This window comes from Capra hircus, chromosome 4, assembly GCF_001704415.2.
Source record: "Capra hircus breed San Clemente chromosome 4, ASM170441v1, whole genome shotgun sequence".
NCBI lineage: Eukaryota > Metazoa > Chordata > Mammalia > Artiodactyla > Bovidae > Capra > Capra hircus.
Genome location: NC_030811.1, coordinates 94700730 through 94726680, shown reverse-complemented (window position 1 = coordinate 94726680; position 25951 = coordinate 94700730). Strand labels below are relative to the sequence as shown.

At 38.3% G+C, this 25951-nt stretch overlaps 1 protein-coding gene and 1 non-coding gene across 2 annotated transcripts in view; one reads left to right on the top strand and one right to left on the bottom strand.

Moving 5' to 3' along the window:
• The window catches only part of AHR (aryl hydrocarbon receptor), a 51008-nt gene continuing 25450 nt past the window's right edge, over positions 394 to 25951 (top strand). The window contains exons 1-2 of the mRNA XM_018047352.1: positions 394 to 1079; positions 12263 to 12450. Coding sequence (XP_017902841.1) covers positions 1015 to 1079; positions 12263 to 12450 — 253 coding nt within the window. The 5' untranslated portion in view covers positions 394 to 1014. The remainder of the gene's footprint in view (positions 1080 to 12262; positions 12451 to 25951) is intronic.
• Positions 24510 to 24581, bottom strand: TRNAW-CCA. The gene has a single exon. It is a non-coding gene; the product is annotated as a tRNA-Trp (tRNA).

Below are 25951 nucleotides of genomic sequence, written 5' to 3'. Positions count from 1 at the left end.
CCTGAAGCCTTCGCCTCTAGGAAGATTTATAGTTCCACAGGTTATCTGCCAGCTCACTGTAATGCTTAGCCAAAAGTTAGCTGACTCACTGTCTCTTGCAAAGGTGAATTTAAGCTCACTACTTGGCATTTCTTTCCTTGAGGTTGTCTGATTACAAAGACTTTGGCTACACATAATTTGTTGTCACATGTCTTTATGGACTCGAAATGTGTCCACAGATTCCTCCCCTTGACCTCAAGAAGATGGCTACTGGAGAGGGTGGGGGTCACTACGCCTTACGTCATCACGTGCCGGGAGGGTGGGGCCCTCAAGGGAAATATAGCGAAGGGCGGGGCCAAGTAGGATGGGGCGGGGCTACGAGAGGCGGGGCGGGGCTGGAGAGGGGTCGGGGGCGCTTCTGCTATTCAGCCGGTGCAAGCAGCAGCGGGAGGCATCGCAGGGCGAGTCCACTTGACGCTAGGTTCTGAAAGCGTGACTGGGACCACCGGCTCAGACCAGAGGTAGCCGCATAGCCGAGCGGAAGCTGGTGGCACCCGGAGCGGCGGCCGGAGTCCGAGCTCCGCAGGCGGGAAGCACCCGGGATCGGGGAAATCCCGGGAGCAGCGCAGCGCGGCGGCGCCTCCCTCACCCAAGGGGCCGCAGCGACGGTCACGGGGCGCGCCGCCACAGCGAGCGACCCAGGCCGGGATTTCAAACAGACAGCCCAGGCTCCTCCTCCATTCGCGCCGCCTCACCTGCGGGCAGCGCGGCGCCGCCTCAGCTGGTACAGACGGCACCTGCGCCTCCAGCCTCCCCGGTCTCCGCCCCTCGCCCCCCGGCGCCAGGCCCGGGCCGCGCACCTGGACGTGCGGGGCTGCAGAAGCCCTGCGGCTCCTGGGGTGCTGTGTCTCCGCCATCGCCCCGGGAGGGCGCAGGTGGAGCAGCCGCGGTTAAGTGCAACCCCGTCCCAGTTGCCGCCGGGTCCCGGGGACAGGGCCGTCCGCGCCCGGGAGGAGCCGCAGCCAGCCAGGCACCATGAACAGCAGCAGCGCTAACATCACCTACGCCAGTCGTAAGCGGCGGAAGCCGGTGCAGAAAACGTGAGTCTCCGGAGCCTGTCCTCTGTGCGGTGGGGAGGTGGGCGCTCAGGCGCGGGACACTGCCGCACCCCGCCCCCAAATCCCCGAGGCCAGGGGATTAGGTCCCTTCCCTGTGCAGTCTGTGGAATCGAGATCTGGAGGCCGGTCGAGAACCCCAGGCCTTGGATTTTTCCGTGATTAATGATTGCATTTTAAAAATTGTGGCCCCCGTTCTCTGCCCCCCCCCCCCGCAACCCCTTCTCCAGAGCACCCTTTCACACCTCCAGCCATTTGCAGCGCTGTTCACTGTGCTGTGGTCCTAATTTGTTGACAGCTCTCCTCTGCCCTGTGGGGCTGGTGGATTAGTTAACCTAAACCCGTCTTGAAATCCCCTTTCACATTTAATATCCTCCTCTGTTAGGTTAGAGGACGGTCACCATTCTTACTCCTGGTAGGGCGAGATGCTTTAAATAGCTAAACACGTGCTGTGTGCAAGAAAGGGGCTGAGTGCCTCTGAAGGTATTTTTTGGTTGCCTGAAACTGGCTTTCTGTTATACTCTTATTTACTTATTTGGCAGTAATTTTGTAGCGCTCAGCGTGAACATATCAATAAAATGTATAGAGGTGATAGCAGCTTGGAGTGAGTGTAGTAGCCAGGATACAGTAGAAGATTTGTATTTTAAGTCATCTTTTGGGGGAGATTTATCACTTTGGAAGTGGTTTTAGGGTCTGCAAATGATTTGGAGATGGAATTATTGAAACAGACATTTTCATTCTTAGCATCATTCTCTTAATTCCCTTTTCCCTCTACTTCAAAGTTTGGTCAATTCTGATAAAGTACAAACTTAGGTTTGTTTGTTTTGGTGGGATATTTATGTGATTATGGCAAATACTTTAATTTTTTTCAGAAAAAAAAAAAGCAAAATCCATGCTTAACACAGATTTACTTTTGCGAGTTGGCAGTGTTCATGTGTTTATTCCTAATTATTATCCTTGAGTTATTTTACTTCACATTTTTCAAACTTTCATAAACAATTTTAAGAACACTTTAAACGGTTACTCAGAACAAATCAGAAGTGTGCATGTGGCTTAAGACTAAATTTAGGTCACTAATCCAAACCAGAAAAATAGCAGTTTAAAATTAATATTAAAGACCAGTTTAAAGGTTTCAGTATTCTGGGGTTTTAATTTCCTTTTAGAATTTCAGTGATTGCAGCCCTTCAGATTTAGACTTGGCATCAACAGAGGATATTCATCTATAAATAGACTGATTAAAATTTGGAAGACTTATCCTGCAGCGTGGTTGACATTAGGAATACTGTCAAGTCAGCAGTTTTTGTCTTGGCAATTCTGTTGACATTGGTTTACAATACTTGTGTTTTATAGAATGGTTTCTTATAAAAAATGTGCTTGTCTAATTTGACTTGGTCCTTGATGGTTATTTAAAATTGAAAGGCATCACAGACATCTCTGTGTATCTTAGTTAATACAATAGTACACTTGACATAATGTATAATATATATATGTATATCATAGGTTTTATTTGTATAGTTAGAAAATCTGAGAATTTTTAAGTTATTGCATTTCAGGAAGTATGTTACACAGGACCTAGGTGACTTCAATGAAATGCTTTAATTTTTGTATTCATTTTAAAGTTTAACATTTGGGGCTTCTTGTTAACATTTTATTAAAGATTTTCCCTTTAAATATATTATTGCACATTTTCTTTTTTTTAAGGATGTACCTTTTTATTATTAGCAATTAAATATGCTTTCTAAGACTTTAATATGTTTGTGTTTAATCTCTCCTGTAATACAACCAAAGTATTTCCACATTCACCCTTATTTTATTTAGTTAGTAGAGATGTTTATCAGATCTTTACTGAGCATCATGCATGGCTTCTAATCCTACGAACGCCTTAAAATGTCAGTGCTCCATAAGAAAAGCCTAGTGCTGACATTTACAGAATCACGGGAAGTTGTTCATAAATTGTTTTTAACTGAATGAAAAATGATGAACTTAAAATGCAGTTAGAGTCCATTTTAAGAATGGAGCCATAAACCCAGTATTTTAATGTTTTTTAAGTTAAATTGCTAGTTTATAACTAATAGACACTCTAATATGTTGGTATATTGTCTGAAAAATTCATCTTGTTTGAGCTGAAAATGATATTAAGATCTGTTTAACTTTGACCTTGTAAGTGAGCCTCTGTATTTTACTTAGAAGAAAATACGTTGTAACATAATCATAGAACTATTAATAAAATGACCATTAAATACAGAATTCTATAAAATTTTGGAATCAAATGGGTGACATCATTTTAACCTGAAAATCTCCCTGTCTTCAATGGTATTTATTAAACAAGATAAACTCCCCCTAGTGGTGAAGTCCAACATTCAAAGTTATCATTATTGATAGCACAAAATGATTTTAAACGTGTTCAGTTTAATCCTACTAAAGTATCTTGTGCATAGTAGACACTCAATAAATGTTTCCTTTCTTTTTAGGGTAATGAAGGGTAGAAAATTAAAGGACCTGAAGCAGCCCTGAATCCAATCTATGTTCCTAAAGAGATTTTCAAAGATATCTTAGGAATAGGTTCTACTCTGTTTCCTTAAATGTTCCTTAAAATAACCCTGCTCCAAAAAAAAAAAAACAACCAAAACCTTAAATTAAGAAAAAGCAATCTTTTTACTTAAACCCTCCTCTTCTTTTATCAATATTTTTCTTTGGTGGTGAAGGACCTGTTATTTATTTCTTTAATTACTTTGCATCATGAAGATAGATGAAAAACACAGTACTGAATTAGAGTCTGAATTCCCCCCCACCAATGAAAATAACTTTGGATGTGTTTTTGTAGTTTTTAAGCTTTATTAATACATAAAAAGTTTTAGTGGTACTTCAGTTTACCATTTCTGCAGAAAATTAGTGCTGAATGTTGGCAAATAATAGGTGTTGATTAAATAAAATCTACACCTGAAAATGATATCAACAGTAGTGATGATCAAACCAGCTATCATGAAGTGTCAGAATTAGAAATAACTCTCAGTCTTTAGGTGACCCTTTAACTTTGGTAACACACTAATAACAGTAATAGAAAAGCAGTGTCTTCCTTGCTGTGTTTACGAAATTGCTATTCATTCTATCTAAACTAAATGAATCTCAGTTATATTGATGCCTACTTAGTTGAATAAAATTTTGCAATGTTTTCTTGAAAATGTTAGTTATAAGTGTACTATGATACAATTACCTAAGTAGCTTTAAAAAAAAAAAAGTCTTTTTAGTTACATACTTATTTCTCCACTGTTGTTTTTCATTCAAGTAGTTTCCTTCAGATAGTTTACACGTAGTGGCTGTAGAGGCTCTTAGATGTTGGAACTATGAAATAAATGAATGAAAGTGATTAGCTATAGGTAACCTGTTAAAGGAGAAGGAAATGGCAATCCACTCCTGTATTCTTGCCTAGAGAATCCTGTGGACAGAGGAGCTTGGTGGGCTGCTGTGCATAGGGTCGCACAGAGTTGGACACGACTGAAGCGACTTAGCATGCATTGGAGAAGGAAATGGTAACCCACTCCAGTGTTCTTGCCTGGAGAATCCCAGGGACGGGGGAGCCTGGTGGGCTGCCGTGTATGGGGTCGCACAGAGTCGGACATGACTGAAGTGACTTAGTAGCAGCAGCAGCAATCTATTCAAAATAAATGATGGAAAGAGGAAACAGTGAGATATAGGTTGAAAAACACTAGTTCTAAACTAAAAGGTGCAGTCTGGTTTCCTTGCTTTTGTTGATCCGAGCAAGTGGTTGATCAATAAGGCAGGGCAGTCCACACCTACACTGCCACTCTCACAACTAAAATTAGCAGGAGAAAAGTGTTTTATAATCTGTAAAGGCTGCTAATGATAGAGATGAAACAGAAACTCTTAAATTTCATTCGTAAATACTTTTAGCCTACACTGTCACAGAATGACCATTTCTCCTGTGAAACAGTAAGAGGCAGTCTACGAATATGTTCTCAATTGTGGGTGATGACATGTGGTACTCCACTAGTGAAAAACTTAACATAGTACGTGCTTATTGATGCACATAATTAAGACAGTTGCTTAGAAGTTAATACCATCAGATCTTTGACACCAGTACCTTTCTATTTCTATGCTTCTTTTAAAATTGATTTTTTTTGCATACTGGTTTAATGTAACAAAAAACTACTCTTTGTTAGTGTTTACTGTGACGCAGGCATGCACAGTGCTCTGCAAACATCATTTTATTTCATTTTTATAGTAGTACTATGAAAAGGTTTTATTATTATTTCAGTTTCCTCTATAGGAACCTAAGGTTCAGATTCAAAGTTGTTAGGTAGTAAATGAAAGGCTGAGTTTGAATATCAGATTCTAGGTCTTTTGGCTCCAAAGCTTGTATTTGTTCCAACTTCACAATATTGTCCAGGTGAATATGTTCAGTGATGCGTATGGTACACCCATATATGGAGATTTCCTTATAATGCTCACTGTTTTTTCTCGAATAGTGTTCTGAAATAAATTATTCAACATTGCCCCTACCTGATGGTATGCTTGTTTCACTCCATATGTACTTTCACGCCCTGCCTTCTTGGTTCCTTTCCTTCTATTTTCATTGAGCTACTACCAGCCTCACCTCCTGCAAAACATTGTTTTCAGTGGCAGCAGAGTAGTCCCTTCTGCTAATGTTCTGTAATTTATTTTGAGGCAGAAATTTTTTCTTTCCAATCTTTCAATACTTCAAGTAGTACTTCAAAGAATATCCTTGAGTTTTGTGAATTTCTGTATGAAGTTTTAGTTCATTCCTTTGGGAAAAATTCCTGTAAGTGGAAATTTAGGGTACAAAAATATGATGTAATTTTAAGGTTGAGCCAGATATGATGCTCTGAAACATACTGTCTGATTACCAAAAAAGTTATATTCCTATTGGTGGTCTATAGGGGAGCCTATATCCTTGCATTTTTGCTTTGCAAATATTCATTGTCAACTTCATAGGCAAAAAAGATGGGGTGGGCAATTGAACTTCTATGTTGAGATTGTATGTGTGGAATAATAGTATGTTTGCAGATTTTTCTATTAGAGATGTCCTTTACATACTAGTTTTCTTTGTCTTATGTTTTTCAGTTCGCTTTTACCTTATTTTTAATGAAATACTATTTTGAAAAGTATTCATTTTAAACAACACATGTACATTAAGAAGTAAAAAATACATGTATAATGTTAAGTTTGGCATACTAAGCATTATCTGATGATCTTTTATTGTGATAGTTATGGTTATCAATGCTATTTAATCTCTTCTTCATCCTCCCAATATAAATTTTATCACAATTTTGGATTCAATTCACTTGCAGTGTTTCATTACTTTTTAAACCGTATATATTGTATACTGCTGAGTTAAGTGATACACTCTGATTACATTTCCTTTCTGTTCTCCATTGTCATCGATTTCATTGTTTACCTATTTTTCATCTTCCTATTGTTTATATCTCTGTTTACATCTGGGTTTAGCTATGTCTTTGCTTTATCCAAGACAGATTTTGTGTTTCTGTCTCTGATTTCCTTGTTTGGCATGGTTTTCTGGAAGAGAAGGATAGTTGCAGAAAGCCATGTACTCAGCCATCATGGAACTGGAAGCGATTTGCATATCTCTTAAGACCTGATTGAGAAGCCATGTTTCCATGAAACCTTCCCCCTTTATTCTACCTATGGCCGAATCTTACCTTCCTTAATTCTCCAACATAACTTTTAAGGCACCTACATTATTGAGCAATACATTATGTTTGGTTTTTGCCATGTTACAGAGTGCATCTTCTCCTAGTAAGAAAGAAAAGCTCTGAAAAGATAGGTGTCTTTTCTTTGTCTTTGTAGCAACTAGAGCCTCCTAGTACCATGCACATAGTAGATATCTGAGACTATTTATTAATTTAACAATTGCCCACCACTTAAAATTTTTCATGTTTTAGTGCTTTGCGTATGATAGATGTATTCTATATGGGTTCCAAGGAAAATACTTAGAAAAAAGTGCATATTCAAAACAGAAGAGGCTAAAGGGATCATCTTTAAATTTTTTTTTTTTCCTTTCAGGAATTTTGGAAGTAACTGGTTTGCAGGGCGTATTTCATGTTCTGGCTTTCATTGTGAAAGTCTTGTGCTAAAGATTACATGCTGTTTGTACCTTATCACTGCTCCTTGAGCATAGCAGAAGCAGGAAAGGGAAGAAGCCATCATCGCCGCAGAGTGGGAACAGGAGAGTAACGGAGAAACTAAGACTCCGTACAAGGAACTGCCAGTCAGAATGCTCAGAAGTTTTTGTAGACCTTTTTTGCCTCACATAGGGAAGTAGATACCCAGCTGTATTGAGCTTAATGTGAAATCTGACTTTATTCATGTCATAGATTGCCCTCTCCAGTATCACATGAGGCATATAATTTATGATGGTAGATATTCCGCATTTAGAGATAAATAAGTATGCACTGAAGCCATAGGGAGGAAATGAAGAATGAATGTGTTTGGAGCTGGTCTTAATGGGATATGGTAGACAGATTTATCGAGGAATACGTCAATATCCTAGCTATTGGGATGAGAGTCATACCGTTGTAGATGCAGAGAAGGGGTGCTCAGAGTTCTGAAAAACATGAACTTGAGGACATTCAGGTACAGAGACTGGAAATAAACAAGTTATTGGTTAAGTAGCTTGAAGCAGTGAGAGTAGATTAAATCATCCACAGGAAAAAGCTGATAGAGCAGACTCAGTCCTGTGATAGGTAATCTCCGTTAGAAAATGTCACCTTAATCTCATAGGATTACTGAAACAGTCTTTGCATGTCATTTTGAGGTTTTATGGTAAATGTCACATAAAAATATGAACATCTACGAACACAGTACTTTATGGTTAAACTGGGTCCTTATGTTTTTTAGCTGTGTTTCAAATACTGAGCACAAATTATGAGCCTAAGAGACAGTTTAGCTCGGGATATTAAAAAGGCTTTACAAAGAGCATGCTAGCTGGCATTGGACATACCATTGGGCCTTTAACACCAGTACTTACGGCACGCACGGCTTCTAAAGCAAAGCATGGCATGCAGTCAGCTGAAGGCTTGCTTTCACAACAGTTTTGGTTTACAGGTTGGGACAAGATTTTTGTGGTTAAGGCTTAAAAAAAAATAATAAATTGACTCCTTTACATGATCAGCATCTACCGTCTCTCAGAAGATGTCTGAATTCAAAATATCTCAAATCCCATCTTTTGGAGACATTTATTTATATTTCGAATGTTAGCCTTTTGTTTAAATAGAGGGTTGGCAGTATGTTTTGGCATAGGTTTGAAGAGAATACAGAAGTAATACTTGCATAACTCAAGTCAAGTGTGATTGATGTAGAATTACTCTCTCTTTTTACTGTTTGGTGCATCTTAAATAGGCCTGGATAAGGGTGAAGTATTTTCACAAAATAGTTGTGACTATTTCTCACAAAAACTGTGAAAGGGTTTGTCAGGTCTATTCCTTCAGCTTTAACAATAGTGGATCTGAAATGCCAAGTCCAGTACTTCTCAGCCCTGGCTTTCCTTAGTAACTGTGTGCATTTGACTTTGTTCTGTGACCTGCAGAATATTCTACCCTAGTTCTTTTCCCGTCTGCCTTATTGATTCTTCTCTGTCCTCTTTTGGCCCACTGCCTTTCCTCAACTTTATACCTAAATGTTGACATCACTGAGGCCTATCCTTGAGTACCTTCTCTCTGTTTGGCATACCTTCCATTAGAAAATATAGTTGTTATCCCGAGCTCCAAATCCCAGTCATTTGTGACCTCTCCTCACCAAATTTTTTTTTTTTTTCCTGTTACTCCCTGTACCTAGGAAGTCAGCAAGTCAGTCTGGTTGAGTGACCATTTGAGTCTGGCTACATATGAGCTTTGTGGTGGATTCAAAGTGCTGTTAAAAAATCTCAAGCCAGGCCATCCTTACTACCCCACAATCAGTCCTTTTGGACAGGCTCCAGTCGTTTCCTTTCTGGACTCTTCTGATCAGCAGCCATCAATTGAGAGTCCTCTTTGTGTCAAGTACTATGCTGAGCATTAGAGATACAAAATGATGAAGTTAACAACGTAACAAGAGTAACACATAAGTATATGCAATATAGGTTGCATAGCACTTAGGAAATTTGATCTTCTGCTAAATAGTCCAGTATGTGCATAATAATACATTAGTACTGTGGACAGTTTGCAGTGCGTAAAGAAATAGTCTCTGCTAGTGCAGGCCTGACTTCTGCAAAGAGCCAGTACTAGACAGGCAGCAATATCACGTGTAGAAGCACCGCTGAACCTCTTTCTCCGACTGTTCTGTTATTTCTTTCTGTGTCTTAGCAGCTTGTCTTGCTTCAGTGTTTGTGTTACTGTCTTCTCCCCAGTGTTTTATAATCATTGCTGGAAAGCTCCCAAGAGCACACAACTGGATTTTATTTTCAGTTGTGGGAAATGCTATCAGCCCAGAATACTCCCTCGTGGAATGGCTATCGAAGGCACTTGCATAAGATGCACACAGTGCCTAGTCGGGTGGGAGGAATCATAGGAGTGGGTCGGGGAAGACAGCAAACATGATCTAATTGAGCAGCACTTTGAAGCTGCTGTGACAGAGCACAGGGATACTGGGGAGTAACGTGTATGAGAGCATGAGTACGTATGGGTGACTTACGTCCTGTCTTTGCTCTGGAGAATAACAGGCAAGGAAGGTTTTGCCTGGGGCATCAGAGACCAGAGGAAGAGTTCAGGGCCATAGAGAGATCAAGAGGGGGTTTCGTTTGTTAGGTCAAGGAACGTGAACTGTGCAGAGCTGCTGAGCGGTTTGGATCAGAGGAGTGACGGATTTATGTTTGAGAAAAGAGGACTGGCTGTTCTGTGGTCTGCCCTGCATCCCATCCCCTCCATCACCAGAGTTAGGGCAGCCCAAGACTGGTCATGTAAACCCCAGCTGAGAGCTGAAGCTGACTTCCCGATACCAAGGGCCAACTTCATACCATTTCTGTGGGGAAACCTGCTGTCTCCTCTTTCAAGAATTTTTTTCATCAGATGTCCACATGGCTCACTCCTTCATTATATCCTTGTCTGTGCTAAACCATCGCAGCAAGAGACCTTCCTTGCAGATCAAAACCAGCACCACATCACTCCTTGCTTCCTTATCTTGCTTTATTTTTCTTCTCAACACTCACCAGCCTGGAAAGTTATATGCTTATTTGTTTCTTTCTTCATTTGTGTTATTTCTGGATCCTCCCATCGGAATGTAAGCTTCGGGAGAACAGGGGCTTTCGTCTGTTTTGTTCACAGCTCAGTGTTGTGGGTGTGGCACGTGGTGGGTGGTCAATATTGTTGAAGGGAGTTAGCCCTAACCCGCTTCCCCGTCTCTCTCTTGCACTCTGAGCTTCTCAGATAGTTCCTCTCACTGTTTACCATTTCTCACTTGTGCCGCCTCCTGAAATCCTGTTCACCTTTCAAGGTTCAGCTCATATACCACCTTTTGTATAAAAATCTTTTTTCAAGCAGTTGCTCACTGTCCTCAGCCCCTGTAACACTCTCTCAGTGTAGAGGAGAAGAATGTTTTCTGGGACTGCCCGGGACATAATAGGTGCAAACAAATATTTAACAGGTGATTGGTTGGTAGAAAATTATTCAATGGGGTGGACACGCATTATAAGTAAAAGTTGCAATTCAGTTGATTAATTGGAGAAATGCAGTAACTAGATGTGACTTGAGTTTCATTTCACATGTGATTAGGGAAAATAGCTAGAGAGAGAGTCTTCAGTTTCAACTAGGTATGGAGTTATGCACAAAGTCTGGAGGAAAGTATCTAGGACTTACTTTGTATCTGTGCCACTTTACCAATTTCATACTCTTATTTTTTTGTAGGAATGACATGAACTATAACAGAAACAAAAAGAAATAAACAAGTTCTGAAGAAATTACCCATTAGGGACAGTGTAAAAAATACACTGAATTTTCGTATTGCTTTCTATCATATTCTTGCATGAAGTATTACTTCTTTAAAAAAAGTATTATTTCTTCATGTTACTTCATGTAACACTGAAAGCATGCTATTTAGAAATGTTTTGATTGAATCAAATTAATAGCATTATACTCAAGCCAATTTATACTTTTAAAAATACTATAATTTGAGTCATCAAAAATACTTTGTCTTCTCCAGTAAACCTGGAGGAAGAAGTCTTCATCTTAAGAATGCTCTTAATATTCTTTATATTTTCTGGTAAATGGAAGGGTGCAGAAACATGATCTAAAAATGACTTTTTTTTATAATATCTTCTCTATATTTTAACATTGGGTATCTGATGATCTGTAAATTCACTTTTATGGATTTCTGTTATGAAATCCTGGGTAAGGCCTTTGTGTGAAGTTCAGTTTCTCATTTCTGAACTCAAGTTCTACTCCTACCCATTAGTATCTTTTCTCTCAGATGAAAATCATGCTAAATGATGGAATTTCATTGGATTTTCTAATTGAGACACAAATTATGTCATAAAGATAAAATTTGCCAGTAATTGTAGGTAAGCAATTAACCTCAAATATTTGTCGGTCAATAAATACTAATAACTGAGGTCAGATTTTTCTTGCCTTAATATTGGAGGACCCCATTAGATGGCTGGAGGACCCTGTGGAGATGCAAGAATGGCTTTGAGAAGTTCTCACTGTCAGGATGAAAAGTGTTGAATACAGGAAGCTGAGGGTGATGAAGAAACAGCTTTTTATTTAAGGTCATTTCTGTTTATCTACAACCTAAATGATGCCAAGATGATTCTTGTGAAAGAAAGCAAAGGAGGCATAATTTTACATAAGTTATGGAGATTTCTTTCTTCCCCCTAGCAATGGCTGTGTTTGAGGGAGAAAGAAACCCTAGTAGATTTGTTAACTGGGAACCATGTACCACAGATGTATGAGGTGTGGAAGAGGTACTTGGCGTTTTCCTGTGATGGGTTTATAGCTTTTAATAAAACATTACAAAAGAGTTTACCTATTATCTTGTTTTTCTTAATTAAGATGTGAAAGAAGCATTTTGGAAAAAAATTTATATAAACTTGCAGTAGGTTTAGATGTTTTGTTAGAAAAATAGTTGAGATGTTATAACGTGATAAAAATGTTAGCTCTCTAGATTTTCATGTATTTTACGGAATTCTGTTTGTTTTTCAGTGTCAAGCCAGTCCCAGCTGAAGGAATCAAATCAAATCCTTCAAAGAGGCATAGAGACCGACTGAATACAGAACTGGACCGGCTGGCCAGCCTGCTGCCCTTCCCACAAGATGTTATTAACAAGCTGGACAAACTTTCCGTTCTTAGGCTCAGTGTCAGTTATCTCAGAGCCAAGAGCTTCTTTGATGGTAAGACAGAAGGGTTTAATTTTTCCATAATCGCTTACCAAGTACTTATGTTGCTTATGGCTGTTACTGCTTCTGTGTTGAAAACTGACAAAATTAGCCTTATGTGAAAAAGATTTGTTTATTGCTGTTGAATAAAACTTGGGTAGCAAAGCCTAATTTTTAATATTTCTAAAAATCAGTTCTCCCGATGTCTTCATCAAACAGATGCTGCCACTTAAAGGATACGTATGTCATTCTTTGAAAATTATAACACATGTTAAGTATGATACTTTCCGGTTCTTCTCCTTCCAACTCAAATTTTTGAAGTCTTTTCTTAATGGAAAGAATGAGACATATTAACTACTATGATATATTTTTGCTGGGTTTCCTTCACTGTGTTTCACAGATATATCATTTCTTTCGTCCTTTGAAAGTTATGTATAGTTCTGCTGCTTTATAATTAACTATATGTTTACTCCAGGAAAATGTAATTAAAATATCTTCTTCCACTGGGAAGAGCATTTCGTTATTGGAGGCAGTGTGCCACTGACAACTATTTTGCTTTAATCTTTTAGCATCGCTTGACTCAGCTGAAAGCAAGGGATTTGAACTAGGTGATCTTTGTTAATCGTGCAGTCTGTTGCAGTCATAAAGTATTTTAAGTGGAAGTTTTGGTTTGGAAATACTGTTTCAGTGGGTCTCTTCATGCAGAACAATTCCTTGATTTCTCTTCTGTCTGTCTTCTCTTTTTCTGCTTTTATGTCCGAGTTTTTAGAAACTGTTCAGTCTTCTAAATGTACCATGCCATTTGACCAACAGCAGTAGAGAATGAGTGATACAATCTCAGTGACTTATGTCAGTGCTTCTTAACCTTTAACGTGCTCACAATCACATAGGGACCTTGATAAGAGGAAGATGCCTATTCAGTAGGTTTCACTGTCATCAGAGATTTTGCACTTCTTACAGACGGTCAGATGATGCTAACAGTGCTGCCCTTGACACAGTTACAGACGCTTGAATTTGCAGTTGGTGTGCAGAATATCACAAGACAGTTATTTCGCTTTAGGTTTGTGTTTAGATGGTTTGCTGTGTTTAGTCTGAGCATCTTTTTTATTTATAGGTTTGTTTGCCTGCCATATGTCATTTATTTTGGGTTAAAAAACTGTATAGGTCAGTGATTGCAAATCTGAGCAATATACACTGATTTCAGGATGATAATTTCAGGGAGGGTTATATATTTAAAGGTTCATAGTAGATACTTAACATTTTCTCTGTTCTGTATAAAATGTCTTTGAATTTTCCAGACCCTTCATCTTTGGGGTGAGTTATGAGATATTGGGTGGTATGTCTGTATATCAGCTGTACAGTCATTTTGTGAGCAGGAGCTAGAAACTAACTTTCCAGACTCCCTCTGTTGTTTCTGCAGACCACATCTCGGTTACTTCTGTCTCCTGGGAACCATATATATAGCAAAATCCTGAAGACTTTTCCCTCAGTCTGTGATTCTCAAACTATTAGTCCCCAGATGGTCAGCATCAGTTGTCCGCTGGGCATTTCTAACAGATCTTGAGCCTTACTGAGCGCATTGGAATCAAATACTCTGGTGTGGTGGCAAGTTTGGGAGCCCCTGTTGTCGACTGTAACCTCAAGGGCACTCCCAGCTTCTTGGGATGCAGTCCTGACCTTCAGCTTCTCTTCACATGCGGTGCTGTCAGACCTGTGATGGGGTGTCTGTGACACATACAATGTGGTCTCTGCCCTTAGAGAGTTTATAGTCTAGAAACAAGGAGGCATTATTCCTTCACTCTGATACAGATGTACTGACATGATCATTTTGCCTTTTTGTTTCCTGCTCCTCCTTCATGGGCAATCAGCTTATATGTTAAAGAGAGGGGGAAAATGTGTAGGATTTTCCTGTTTAGAAGCAGTGGGGCAGAATTGAAGCTGCTTAGAGGATAGCCAGTGTGCAATTTAAGTACTAATATATTAATACTTACTGCTTTTGAGGCTGTCTTTCTCTGTGTGTGTGTGTATATGTGTTTATGCTTACACATATGCATACACACATTAATATATGCATATTTAATTAAAAACTATCTATACATATTTTTTCATGATTGGATGTGTATCCTGTTAAATCCCACAAGTAAAAGCGTTTCCAAAATCTACCTTATAAAGAATGTCATAGTTTAGCAGGGCTCATTATGGAATTGTTACTTGTTAAAAAGTGTTTTCTGGGCTCTTCACTATTGAGTTTATGTTTTATTCTGGTTCAGTGTATTTGACAGTAGGCTCTCATTACCCTCATAGTGTCATTCCTTCATCAAAGTATCTTTCATTTGAGGTCCTTTGAATTACTGGTGTTTATACTTAAGTGTGCCTCAGCATAACTTGGAAAGGTGGTTAAATGCACATTCTAGGATGTGACCTTTCTTTTGCTGATTCTGATTAGGTTTATCCAGAACCCAGGAATCTGTATTTTTATAAGCAATCTAGATAAGTTTAGGACAATGATTTAATCTGATTTTATGCCCTATGTAACTTAAATATTTTTTCTTTGTCTTTAGAAAGACAAATCCAGATGTAGACAGTTTTAGAAAGACTTATGTGTTTGCTTGAGGTTAAGTGAAATGTGTACTCTAAGCAGTTACTGTAGGGTTGTTCAATACAGGAATAGAGTTAGGTGGAAGGTGAGTGAAATAATCAGTGAAAAATCCCAAAGTCTCCGCCAGACCACCAGTGGTCTAGGAAGGCAATGCAGCATTTTGAAAGCACACAGAGAATAAAATTTTCGGGTGATCGTTATGACCTAAACAGATACTAAGTGCAAACAGGGAACTGTGGAACTTGAGGACAGTGATTAGGATTTCTGTGTGTGGTGAAAACCACTCTCCCACTGTTAGGGAGAGAGTAGAGCGAAGGGAAACTCTAAGTGAATAACAGGATGCAAACAGGGGGTGTGTGAATTCCTGCGGAAAGAACAATATAAACGAGTAATCATACAATCTTGTTAGAAAGGAAACTCAAGTTCTACTGTAACAATAGATATTTTTCCAAGAAAATACATCTATTTATTGCAAGTTTAAATAATCCAACTTGGATGGGATCTTCTTAAACTGTGAAGCCATGACTCTATTTCCATGACTGTCTGAAAAGCAGCACTTAAGTTTCAAGTACATTAATCTTGATCCATTTTTAATTAATCAGAACATTCTAAGCTATAACTTTAGAGTACTTGAACAAAACTCAGTCATTATGGTAAAGTTAGAAGGTGTTTCTGTACCATTATGAAACTAAAATGGTTTTTAAATACCTTTTGCAATTCAAGATTGTGCTTTATTTATTCTAAATACTGTGCACTGTGCTAAATTCATGAAGAAGAAAAAAAGGCGGGGGGGGGGGAGGCTTTTCTGCCCTCTAATAGTTCAAGATCGAGTGTCTTATAAACTGTGACAAATACAGTATGTGAAATCCTTTAAAAATGTGCACATGAAATGTTTATAATGCAACAGTTAGGGAGTATTTTCAAGGGAGGGAAAAGGATTAGAAGCTTGTTAGTTATTAGTTTTGGTTACAACTAAGGAAATAATGGAGGAAGTCTTTGAATGTTTAATCCTTGAAAACTCTTGAACTACAGGTATTGTAGATAGTAAAGTCCAGAGAATTTTCAGTTTGTAATTTCTGCTTATTTTATAGATGAAGTAATCATTACAGCATTTTCATATTCATAATACAATGCTTTATGGTTTTTTTGGTGCTTTTAAACATGCCACATATTGCCTATTTTTTTCACTAGAATAGAAGCTCCTTGAGAATATTGTATTTATTGTTACACCTTAAATACTTAGGACAGTGCCTGCCCCGGAGTAGGCACTCAGAAAGTCTATTAATTGTATTAACATATCTGAATAACAATGTAAAATTCATGTTGAGATTCTGAATTATATACTTTATATGAAATGTGTCTCTGGGGCTTGGTTTATGATGTTAATATTTTGCAATTTCCAAATAATCTCGCTGTGAATAGCCACTTACAATGACTGTGATTGGTTCTATCAATTATTTTCTTTTCTTATTTCAGAATCTACAGATGCAGGGAATGTTTGTTTTAAGGAGCTGGAGCAGTAAGAGGTTTTTACATGGTTTTTCATCAGTTGGCTGAATCATATAGTGAGACATGTGGAAGTGCTGAAGGACCCAGTCTGCTTTGAACTGACCTTCTCACTGCCCTTTCGCAGCGCTCTCCCTGCAGCCCCTTGCGTTCCTGGCTTCTCTGCCTTCACGTTGTGTTTATTATCTTGCTCCTGGGCCAGGGTCGTTTTCTTCCTTGTTGGCTGTCCCTGTTGCACTTCCCAGTAGTCTGCCAGTCTAGGTGTATTTTTAAGTTATGTCAGCGCCGATGGGACGTACAAATAGGACTCTGAACTTAAAAGGAAAAAGCACTCTCTTTGTACATTCGATAGATGAAAAATCCCAGAGTATAGGGACATTTTAATTTCTGCACCATGGACACATTTAGACATGTTTAAGGATTAACAACCACATATTAATACTAGATTAATTGGAATTGTAAGTGTTTTAAGTTCTGTTCAGTTTCCTCAGCAGCATTGCTCTTCTGGGTTACCTTCCATTCTTGCCAGCTTAACAGTTGAAAGGCTTTTCTAAATTATGTATCTGTGAAGTATTTCTGGAGAGTCTTCTCTATTTTTAGAAAACAAATTTTAAAAATTCCAGGTTGCTGTTTTCTGATGTTAGTAATTAAATAGGAACCTAGGAAAGTGCAGTTTTTGCTGCTTGATAGATTAAATCCAAGAGAAGCAAGCCTCTGGACATAAAATAACCAAGTGGACCTGTGACCTGGCAAGTCAGTGTGAAAGCCTAAAATCTTTAACATTGTGGTCATACTTCTCTATCAGATTTCAGATGTTAAAACTCAACTGTCCTTTTCTAATTTTTTTTTAAGTAGAAAATATAAGGAAGACCTATGTCACAAGCGAGTTTTAAACTCACATAATATGTTACCTCTGAGATGGAGAATATTTAGAATAAAATTTAAATAATGACTGTGATCAATAATAGTTTATTAAGAGAGACTTAGATTTGGGGGGTTGCATGTGACCTAGTCTTTGAAATTGAGTGACGTGAAGGAAAAGCGTTGTTTCCTTCTTCATTATCTCTTAAAGCAAGGATCAAAGAGTGGATGTTGTGCTTGTTAGCCAGTCTGAATCAGTATGGTAATGGTTTATTCTTAGTAAGAGTAACTTCAACTTGTGAACAATGTTAAATTAGATTTCATTATCATTTTAAAAAATATTCATCATCATGTAAGTATCATTTACATTATTCTACTTTTTGACAGCCCTCCCCAAAATTAATGAGAATGACTAATCCACTTCTGTGTTGAAACACAAGTATCTATAATGAAGTAAAAAAAGGCAGAAAAGTTTTCTTTCTTTGAGACAATAGTAAGTGTCAAGGACATGTGGAATTGTTCATTCTGTAAAATATCCATAGTACTTGTTGTCCCTTTAAATATAGTCTTTAACTGTGAAATCTTACATCCTTCATTATACCTCAGTCATGAGTTACTCTTCATGACATCTTTACAATGAAGATGTACAGATTTAATTTGTGGAAAGGAAAACTCAGAAGCAGGAAAAAGGTGATTGTGTCTAGAGGTGAGTTTGGGGATCTGAGTTTGTAATTTCAAAGTTCTGCATTTGCAGCTGTCACGGGGGACAGTTTTCTGGTTATTTGTAAAACTAGATGGGGCTTCCCAGGTAGAGCTAGTGGTGAAGAACCCACCGACCAGTGCAGGAGATGCAAGAGCCGTAGGTCAATCCCTGGGTGGGGGAGATTCCCAGAGGAGAGACTGGTTACCCACTCCCATAGTCTTGCCTGGAGAATCCCATGGACAGAGGAGCCTGGTGGGCTCCAGTCCATAGGGTCGCAAAGCTAACGCGACATAACTGAAGCAGCTTAGTACACACAACACAGAAAGCTGGATAACATAGGGGCAGTGAGTCATGAGTCACTGTGCATGCTTAAATAATCACTGTCTTATAAAGCATGAACATTTTGCACATTGGAGTATTTTAATTTTTTTTTTATTTTATTTATTTTTATTTATTTTTAATTTATTTTTTATTTTTTATTTTTTTTAAATTTTAAAATCTTTAATTCTTACATGCGTTCCCAAACATGAACACCCCTCCCACCTCCCTCCCCATAACATCTCTCTGGGTCATCCCCATGCACCAGCTCCAAGCATGCTGTATCCTGCATCAGACATAGACTGGCGATTCAATTCATAGAGTCTAAAAATGCTGTGAGAAGAGGGGATGAGAAGCATCAGCTTCTGTTATGTGATGATCTAGAGTGTATTCAGCCTCAGTGTTTACCATGGATCTTGGTGGACTCTTTTAAATTAGAAATTGTATGTGCTTTTTTTCTTGGTCTTCCTTTTGTAGATATTTAATTATTCGCTTCCAGTTCATTAGGTTTTCAAAAAAGAGTTATTGTGTTTATTCATCTTTAGCTTGTGTGTTTCTCTCAATTTCAGAACATTATCTTGAAAAGTATATATATATATATTTGAAGTATATATTTGAAGAATGAACTTGAACAAGCAGTAAAAACCAACTAAGAAATAGAGCCTTTTTAAGGGTTGATATAAAAGTTTAAGATGTTTGTATATGTGTTTTTTACATTCACTGAATTTGTATGCTAACTTTATTTCCTTTTTTTTAAAAAAAGGAAATTAAATTCTTTAAAAAAAAATACTGTAGGCCAAGTAATTCACAAAACTTCCAGTATCATACATAGCAACTGTAATTTCTGAGTTCTAGAAATGTCCTAAAAGATCAACACATTTGAAATCATCCAATAGTATTGTTTCATTAACCCGCTGTTTTCAGATGATAATTTATGTGCTTTTTTCCCCAGAACCTGAAAACATGAAAACTCTTAACATTCATGATACCTTCCATAAATAAACTCATAAAATTTGAGATTCTTTTAAATTTTAATTTATGGACTTAATATAACCAGATCCATGCAGATGGAAACATGGATACATGAAAAGAATGGTAGCTTGAGTCAGGGTGTAGTACATTCAAGGCCTGGCTCTTATATTTAATAATATGACCTATATGGGTCAGGAATTTAATGTCTCTTTTCCACGTATAGGCCAGCTTACAGCAAAAGAGGCATTAAATTCTATGGGTGGTGGCTTAGTCGTGTCCAAGTCTTATGACCCTACGGACTGTAGGCTGCCAGGCTCCTCTGTCCATGGGATTTTCCAGGCAAGAATAGTGGAGCAGGCTGCCATTTCTTTCTCCCGGGATCTTCCCAACCCAAGGATCAAACCCAAGTCTCCTGCATTGCTGGCAGATTCTTACTGACTGAGCCACCAGGGAAACCCTTAAATTCTATGAATAAATAAATAAAATGACAAAATTATTTTATGATATTTTATATAAGATACTTTTATCTAGAGTGTTTTTCTTTGCTTTGGCAAGTATTCTTTAAAAACACAGTGACATGCATATCAGAACCTGCACTCATTATGTTCTTTATAATATGTTTTGCTTCTTTCTTGTCTCTTTTAAATTTACTGCTTTAATGAGTTTCTCTTTGATCATTTCCTAGTGTTATATGACTCTAGGATCCTTGATCCTTACTTGCTTGGCCATGAGCAGTTCCAGTTGGTTATACATTTATGGGCTTAGCTTTCTCTTTAAAGGAAGATTACCACTGGGGAAATATTAAAGCCAGCCCAACTTTTGTAGTTTTCTCTTACCCACCTCCCCCCGCTCCCCGCCCCCAGTACAGGTTGTAAATGTCTTTAGTTAAATTTTAGTTTGAGAGACTTTGTGAGACTTCACTGTTGGTTAATGGAAATATACATCTGCCCTGTTATAGTGTTTTAGAAACTATTTTCACATATAATGTAAAATTAATCCCTTGAGGGTCTGTAATGAGACACAGTGACACTACCACTGATCATTTTTATTCAGTAATTATATATATGTATGTATTATTTTTTAATGCCCTTATGGCTTTTTGACTTTTTGATTTTTTTGTGTGTGGTATCCTTTCTAAAACTTTTTATTTTATATTGGAGTATAGTTGATTAACAGTGTTGTGATAGTTTCAGGTGAACAGTGAAGGGGCTCGGTGATACATATACATGTATCCATCCTTGCTCAAATTCCTCTCCCATCTAGGCTGCCACATAACATTGAGCAGAGTTCCCTGTGCTATACAGTAGGGCCTTGCTGGTTATCCACTTTAAATATAGCAGTGTGTACATACCAATCCCAGACTCCCTAACTGTCCCCCTGCCCCCCGTAACCGTAAGTTCTATCTCTTAAGTCTGAGAGTCTGTTTCTGTTTTTGTAAATAAGTTAATTTGTATCACTTCTTTTTAGATTCCACATATAATGGATATCATATATTTCCCTTTCCCTGTCTGACTGACTTCAGTCAGTATGAGAATCTCTAGGGCCATCCATGTTATTGCAAACAGCATTGTTTCATTCTTTTTAATGGCTGAGTAATATTCCATTGCGCGTGCGCGCGCACACACACACACACACACATCTTCTTTATCCATTCCTCTGTTGATGACATTTAGGTTGCTCTTGGAAACAGTGCTGCAATGAACATTAGGGTGCATGTGTCCATTTTGACTGGTGTGAGATGATGCCTCCTTTGCATTTCATTGTTAGTGATGCTGAATATCTTTTCATGTGCCTCTTGGCTGTCTTTATGTCTTCTTTGGAGAAATATCTATGTAAGTCTTTGCCCATTTTTTGATTGGATTATTTTGATGGTATTAAGCTTCACGTGCTGTTTGTACATTTTGGAGACTAATCCCTTGTCAGTCACATCATTTGTAAATATTTGCTCCCAATCTGTGGATTGTCTTTTCATTTTGTTTGTGCTTTCCTTTGTTGTGCAAAAGTGTTTGAGTTTAATTTGGCCCCGTTTATTTTTGGTTTTATTTCCATTATTCTAGGAGGCAGATCAAAAATATCTTGCTGTGACTTATGTCACAGAGTGTTCTGCCTATGTTTTTATAGTTGTATAATATCCAGTCTCTCATTTAAGTCTTTAATCCATTTTGAGCTTATTTTTTGTGTATGGTATTAAAGAATGATCTGATTTCATTTTTTTACAGGTAGCTGTCCGGCTTTCCCAGCACCATTTGTTGAAGACACTGTCTTTCCACCATTGTGTAGTCTTGCCCCCTTTGTCATAGATTAATTGACCAGAGGTGCATGGGGTGATCAATCATTTTTAATCTGTTGGTCAAATTCATTTATTTGTTCATAGCTGGAGATTTAAATTTGGGAGTCATCATAGTGTCATTGGAATAGTATTTTAAACCATGAAAATGAAAAAAAAATATTCTTGGGGAAAGCCTATAGAATAAGAGGAAAATACCAAAGATAAAATGTTTTAGGAATGGGCAGAGAGAGAGGAAAGCACATGTGTGCGTGTATGTGTAACATGAAATTGTGATACAGTTTCAGCAAACATCATTATGGTGATGCTTGCTCAAAGATGACCTCATTTGGTGTTTCAAGTTCTTAGAGGGTCAAGGAGAAAATTACACCTGAAAGTACAAACTAAAATGAAATTTAAGTCCACAGAAAAATAATAATACTAGGGGAAGTAATTTCTGGTTCTTGGTTGTCCATAGAAAACATTAAGCCATCCAGGTGCCCACAGTGGAAGGTTGAGAGGGGAAACAGTAAAATTGGACCAACTGGAACCTAAAGTTGTCTGTATTGAATTCTTTTAGCCTTAAATTGGGCTTCCCTGGTAGCTCAGAGATGGTAAAGAATCTGCTTACAAAGGGGGGGTGGGGAACCTGGGTTCTGACCCTGGGTCTGGAAGATCCCCAGGAGAAGAGAATGGCTACCCACTCCAGTATTTTTGCTTGGAGAATCCCAGGGACAGAAGAGCCTGGCAGGTTGCAGTCCATAGGGTTGCAAAGAGTTGGACATGACCAAGCCACTTTCACTTCATTCAGCCTTAAGTTTGCCCGCATGGTGTGAGAGTGCTTTTATGGTCGGTTTTACAGAACATGCTGTTGTCCACTGGACTGTTGATAGTGTCTAGTCTCTTTGTCACAGAGGTAGCTCCCCTCTGCTTGTCCTGGCCCAGTAGAGGGAGATTGTTGTGTAAGGAGAACACCAGCAGGAAGGGGACTTGGAGGTGGTTCAGTTACCTAACCCTGTGGCTTTAGATTAGACCTGTATCCTCACTGTTCCACAGCTTTCATATTCTCAGCATGAACAGCACGAATGCTTGCCTGCCTGATGTTGTAAGTTTGTAGTGGATTTATCCTAAATAGTAAGATCTTTGTGAACCAGATTCTGAAATTAAAATTGTTTACAGTTGACCCTTGCACAACATGAAGATTAGTCAGAAACAGGCATGAAACTTTATAGTCAGCTCTCCACACCCATGGTTCCTCTCTAGCCAAAGCTCTGCATCCATGGATTCAGCCCGTCATGGATCATGTAGTGCTGTGTTATTTACTGGGGAAAAAACCCACATATATGTGGACCTGCCCAGATCAAACCCCATGTTGTTCACGGGCCAGCTGGACGAACAGAATTTCTTGTTACTGCCCTGTGTTTCAGTCGTCAGTTTTGTGGTTCTACTTTCATCTTTATAAAATTCAGATGAGAATTCCTTCCTGAAGACATTCATGTTAATAATGAACTCTTTAAGCAGATGAATGATAATTTTAGAGGACTTGAGGGAATGAGATCCAGAACATTGTGAGTTACTTCCTCAATCTTGATTTTCTGAGTCACTCAGAGCAGTGGTACCTTCTCTTCAGCATCTCTTGGGAACTTGTTAATGAAGCAGACTGAGGGGCCCCATACTAGGCCTGCAGAATCAGAATTCTAGAGGCTGGGGTCCCACAATGTGTTTTAATAGTCTTCCAGATGATTCTGATGTCTGAGAAAGTTTGAGAATCACTGCTGTGGTTGATTAAATTCTCCTACTTAGAATGCAGTTTTAATTTCACTGTTTACATGGAAAGTCAAATGCAGCTCAGTTCCCACTGAAAAGGTAAACTAATTGCTCTAGTTGGTTTCATTAATTCAGAGGCCTAACATGTAGTTACAGTAGAGTTGCACGTAACTAAAATGTAAAACTGAAAAATTTTGAGTAATATCATTCAAAGTCAGTTTCCACTTGATGGAGAGTAAGTTAGATAGTTTCCACTTGATCTAACTTTAAGGACTTTTTCAACTTGAGAATGATGGGTTGTTTTTTTTTTAGATTTGCTAAAAAAAGACAGTAACTACCACTTTAGCCTACATTCACTCATTATAAACTAACATTTGGATTTTTAAAAACCAAATTTACTTTTATTCTGCCTTGGTGAGTAAAAACTTCCAGGTAGAAAAAATAATCTGTGACTGTTATCAGAAAGCACTGAACTATATACATCTTTGTCTCCTAGAGACTTAGGAAAATATAGTATATATATATTCTCCTAGAATGCAACATGGGTTTTTGTTTTTGTTTAATATAAATTTATTTAATTGGAGGTTAATTACTTTACAATATTGTATTGATTTTGCCATACATCAACATGAATCCGCCACAGGTATACACGTGTTCCCCATCCTGAACCCACCTCCCCCCTCCCTCCCCGTACCATCTCTCTGGGTCGTCTCAGTTTTTTTTTAAACTTCAGTTTCTTCTTTCTCACAAAAGGGCAATACTTCGTTTACCAAAAAGCAAACTTCATGTTACTGAAGCGAAATATCTTATTACCTCAAAGGATCTAGAAGAAACTCCCTTTAGGTACACTTATATATGATTGGAAATTATTTGTAAATACTCATTGATACTCAATTGGGGTATGTAGTATTAAGTAATATAGTATTTTTTATATTCAGTAGTATAGTATAGTATAGTGAAGTCGCTCAGTCGTGTCCGACTCTTTGCAGCCCTGTGGACTGTAGCCTGCCAGGCTTCTCCATTCATGGGATTCTCCAAGCAAGAATACTGGAGTGGGTTACCATTTCCTTCTCCAGGGGATCTTCCCGACCCAGGGATCGAACCCGGGTCTCCTGCATTGGAGGCAGACGCTTTAACCTCTGAGCCACCAGGGAAGCCCTTCTATTCAATAAATACTGCTTTATTTAGCCCTTTTTAATTTTTGGTGGTAGTTTTGCTCTCTTACACGCTTATATGAATGTGGGAATAGAACTTAAACTTTTCCTGCCAGAGGTAATAAAGGGGGTGATAAATATTATTGTAAAAGAAATTGAATTTATATCAACAGAGATTAAAAAGACTTATGCTTTTTCCTGGCAAGGCATTTATCATGACATCCTTCTGTTTAAATGCCAACAATAGTAACAAAATACAAGGTATAGTTTACTACATGCCAATATTTGTTCCCTGTGAATTTCTCTCTTAACAATTCAGAGCATGTTTATGAGGAGGAAATATTTGGCTTGTAGGGAGAAATGGAAATCTCAGCTTTGCTATGTAAGGAAAGAAAGTGCCATGTTAAGAAACATGGATACAGTTAAGTGCATGTGGGAATAAGACTTGAATTTGGGGAAAAAGGCTTGAATCAGTTGGTAATAATTAGAATCTTATAATCCGATAATGCTGTGACATATTTACACTCTAAATTCTGTTATCAATTAAATTCTTGTACAGCTGTTTCACTGATCTCTCAAAGAGGAAATAGTTGAAATATTGTGATGGTCTGTAACCTTAATATCCCACTGAATGCTCAAAGTCAGAGCTTTACAGCAGATTTGGAAGATGGCTGTTCCTACAGATGAGGGAAGGGTTTTAACAAGGTCTGTGCAGTAGGGCAGAGATTTCCCAGTAGCAGAATTGACTCATGACTTGTTTTCAGATAGTATATTTTGTTTCTGTAAACCACCATGTATTTAATTCCAGGGGTGTGATGATTAAAGTGTCTTCTCCATCTGATTATGCATGTAATTTTTATAACAACTTGTAAGTTTGAAATACCTTCAAATTTATGTTTATAGTCATCATAGCAGTCCTATCAGACACTCATTAATGCTCCCTGGTTAGAGATGAGAAAACACTCAGTTATCCCTGGTGTGTAACTTTTATTGTCAGCTGCCATCATGGTTTGAGGGTGTATAAACTCAGGGTACAGCCTGTTCTCTCTATACTTGACTGTCAGTTACAGATTCAGGCATTACCCAAGTACTCTGCATGCTATTTTAGCCCTCATAAGAATTTGTCTCCAGAGGTATCACTGTCCTGATTTAAAGATGAGGAAAGGAAAGATCACAGGTGGTTAGCATGGGGGAGAAGTCTGCTAGGTGGCTGGTAATAGCTCATGCTATTGGGGTCTAGCTCCCTGGGTTCTTATCTAGGCTTTACCATTTCAAGGTATAACCTTGGGAAAGTTTCTTAACCTTCTTAAGTCTCAGTTTCCTAATCTACTGAAAGGACAATAAGGCCAGTCTCTTATAACTCTTGTGAA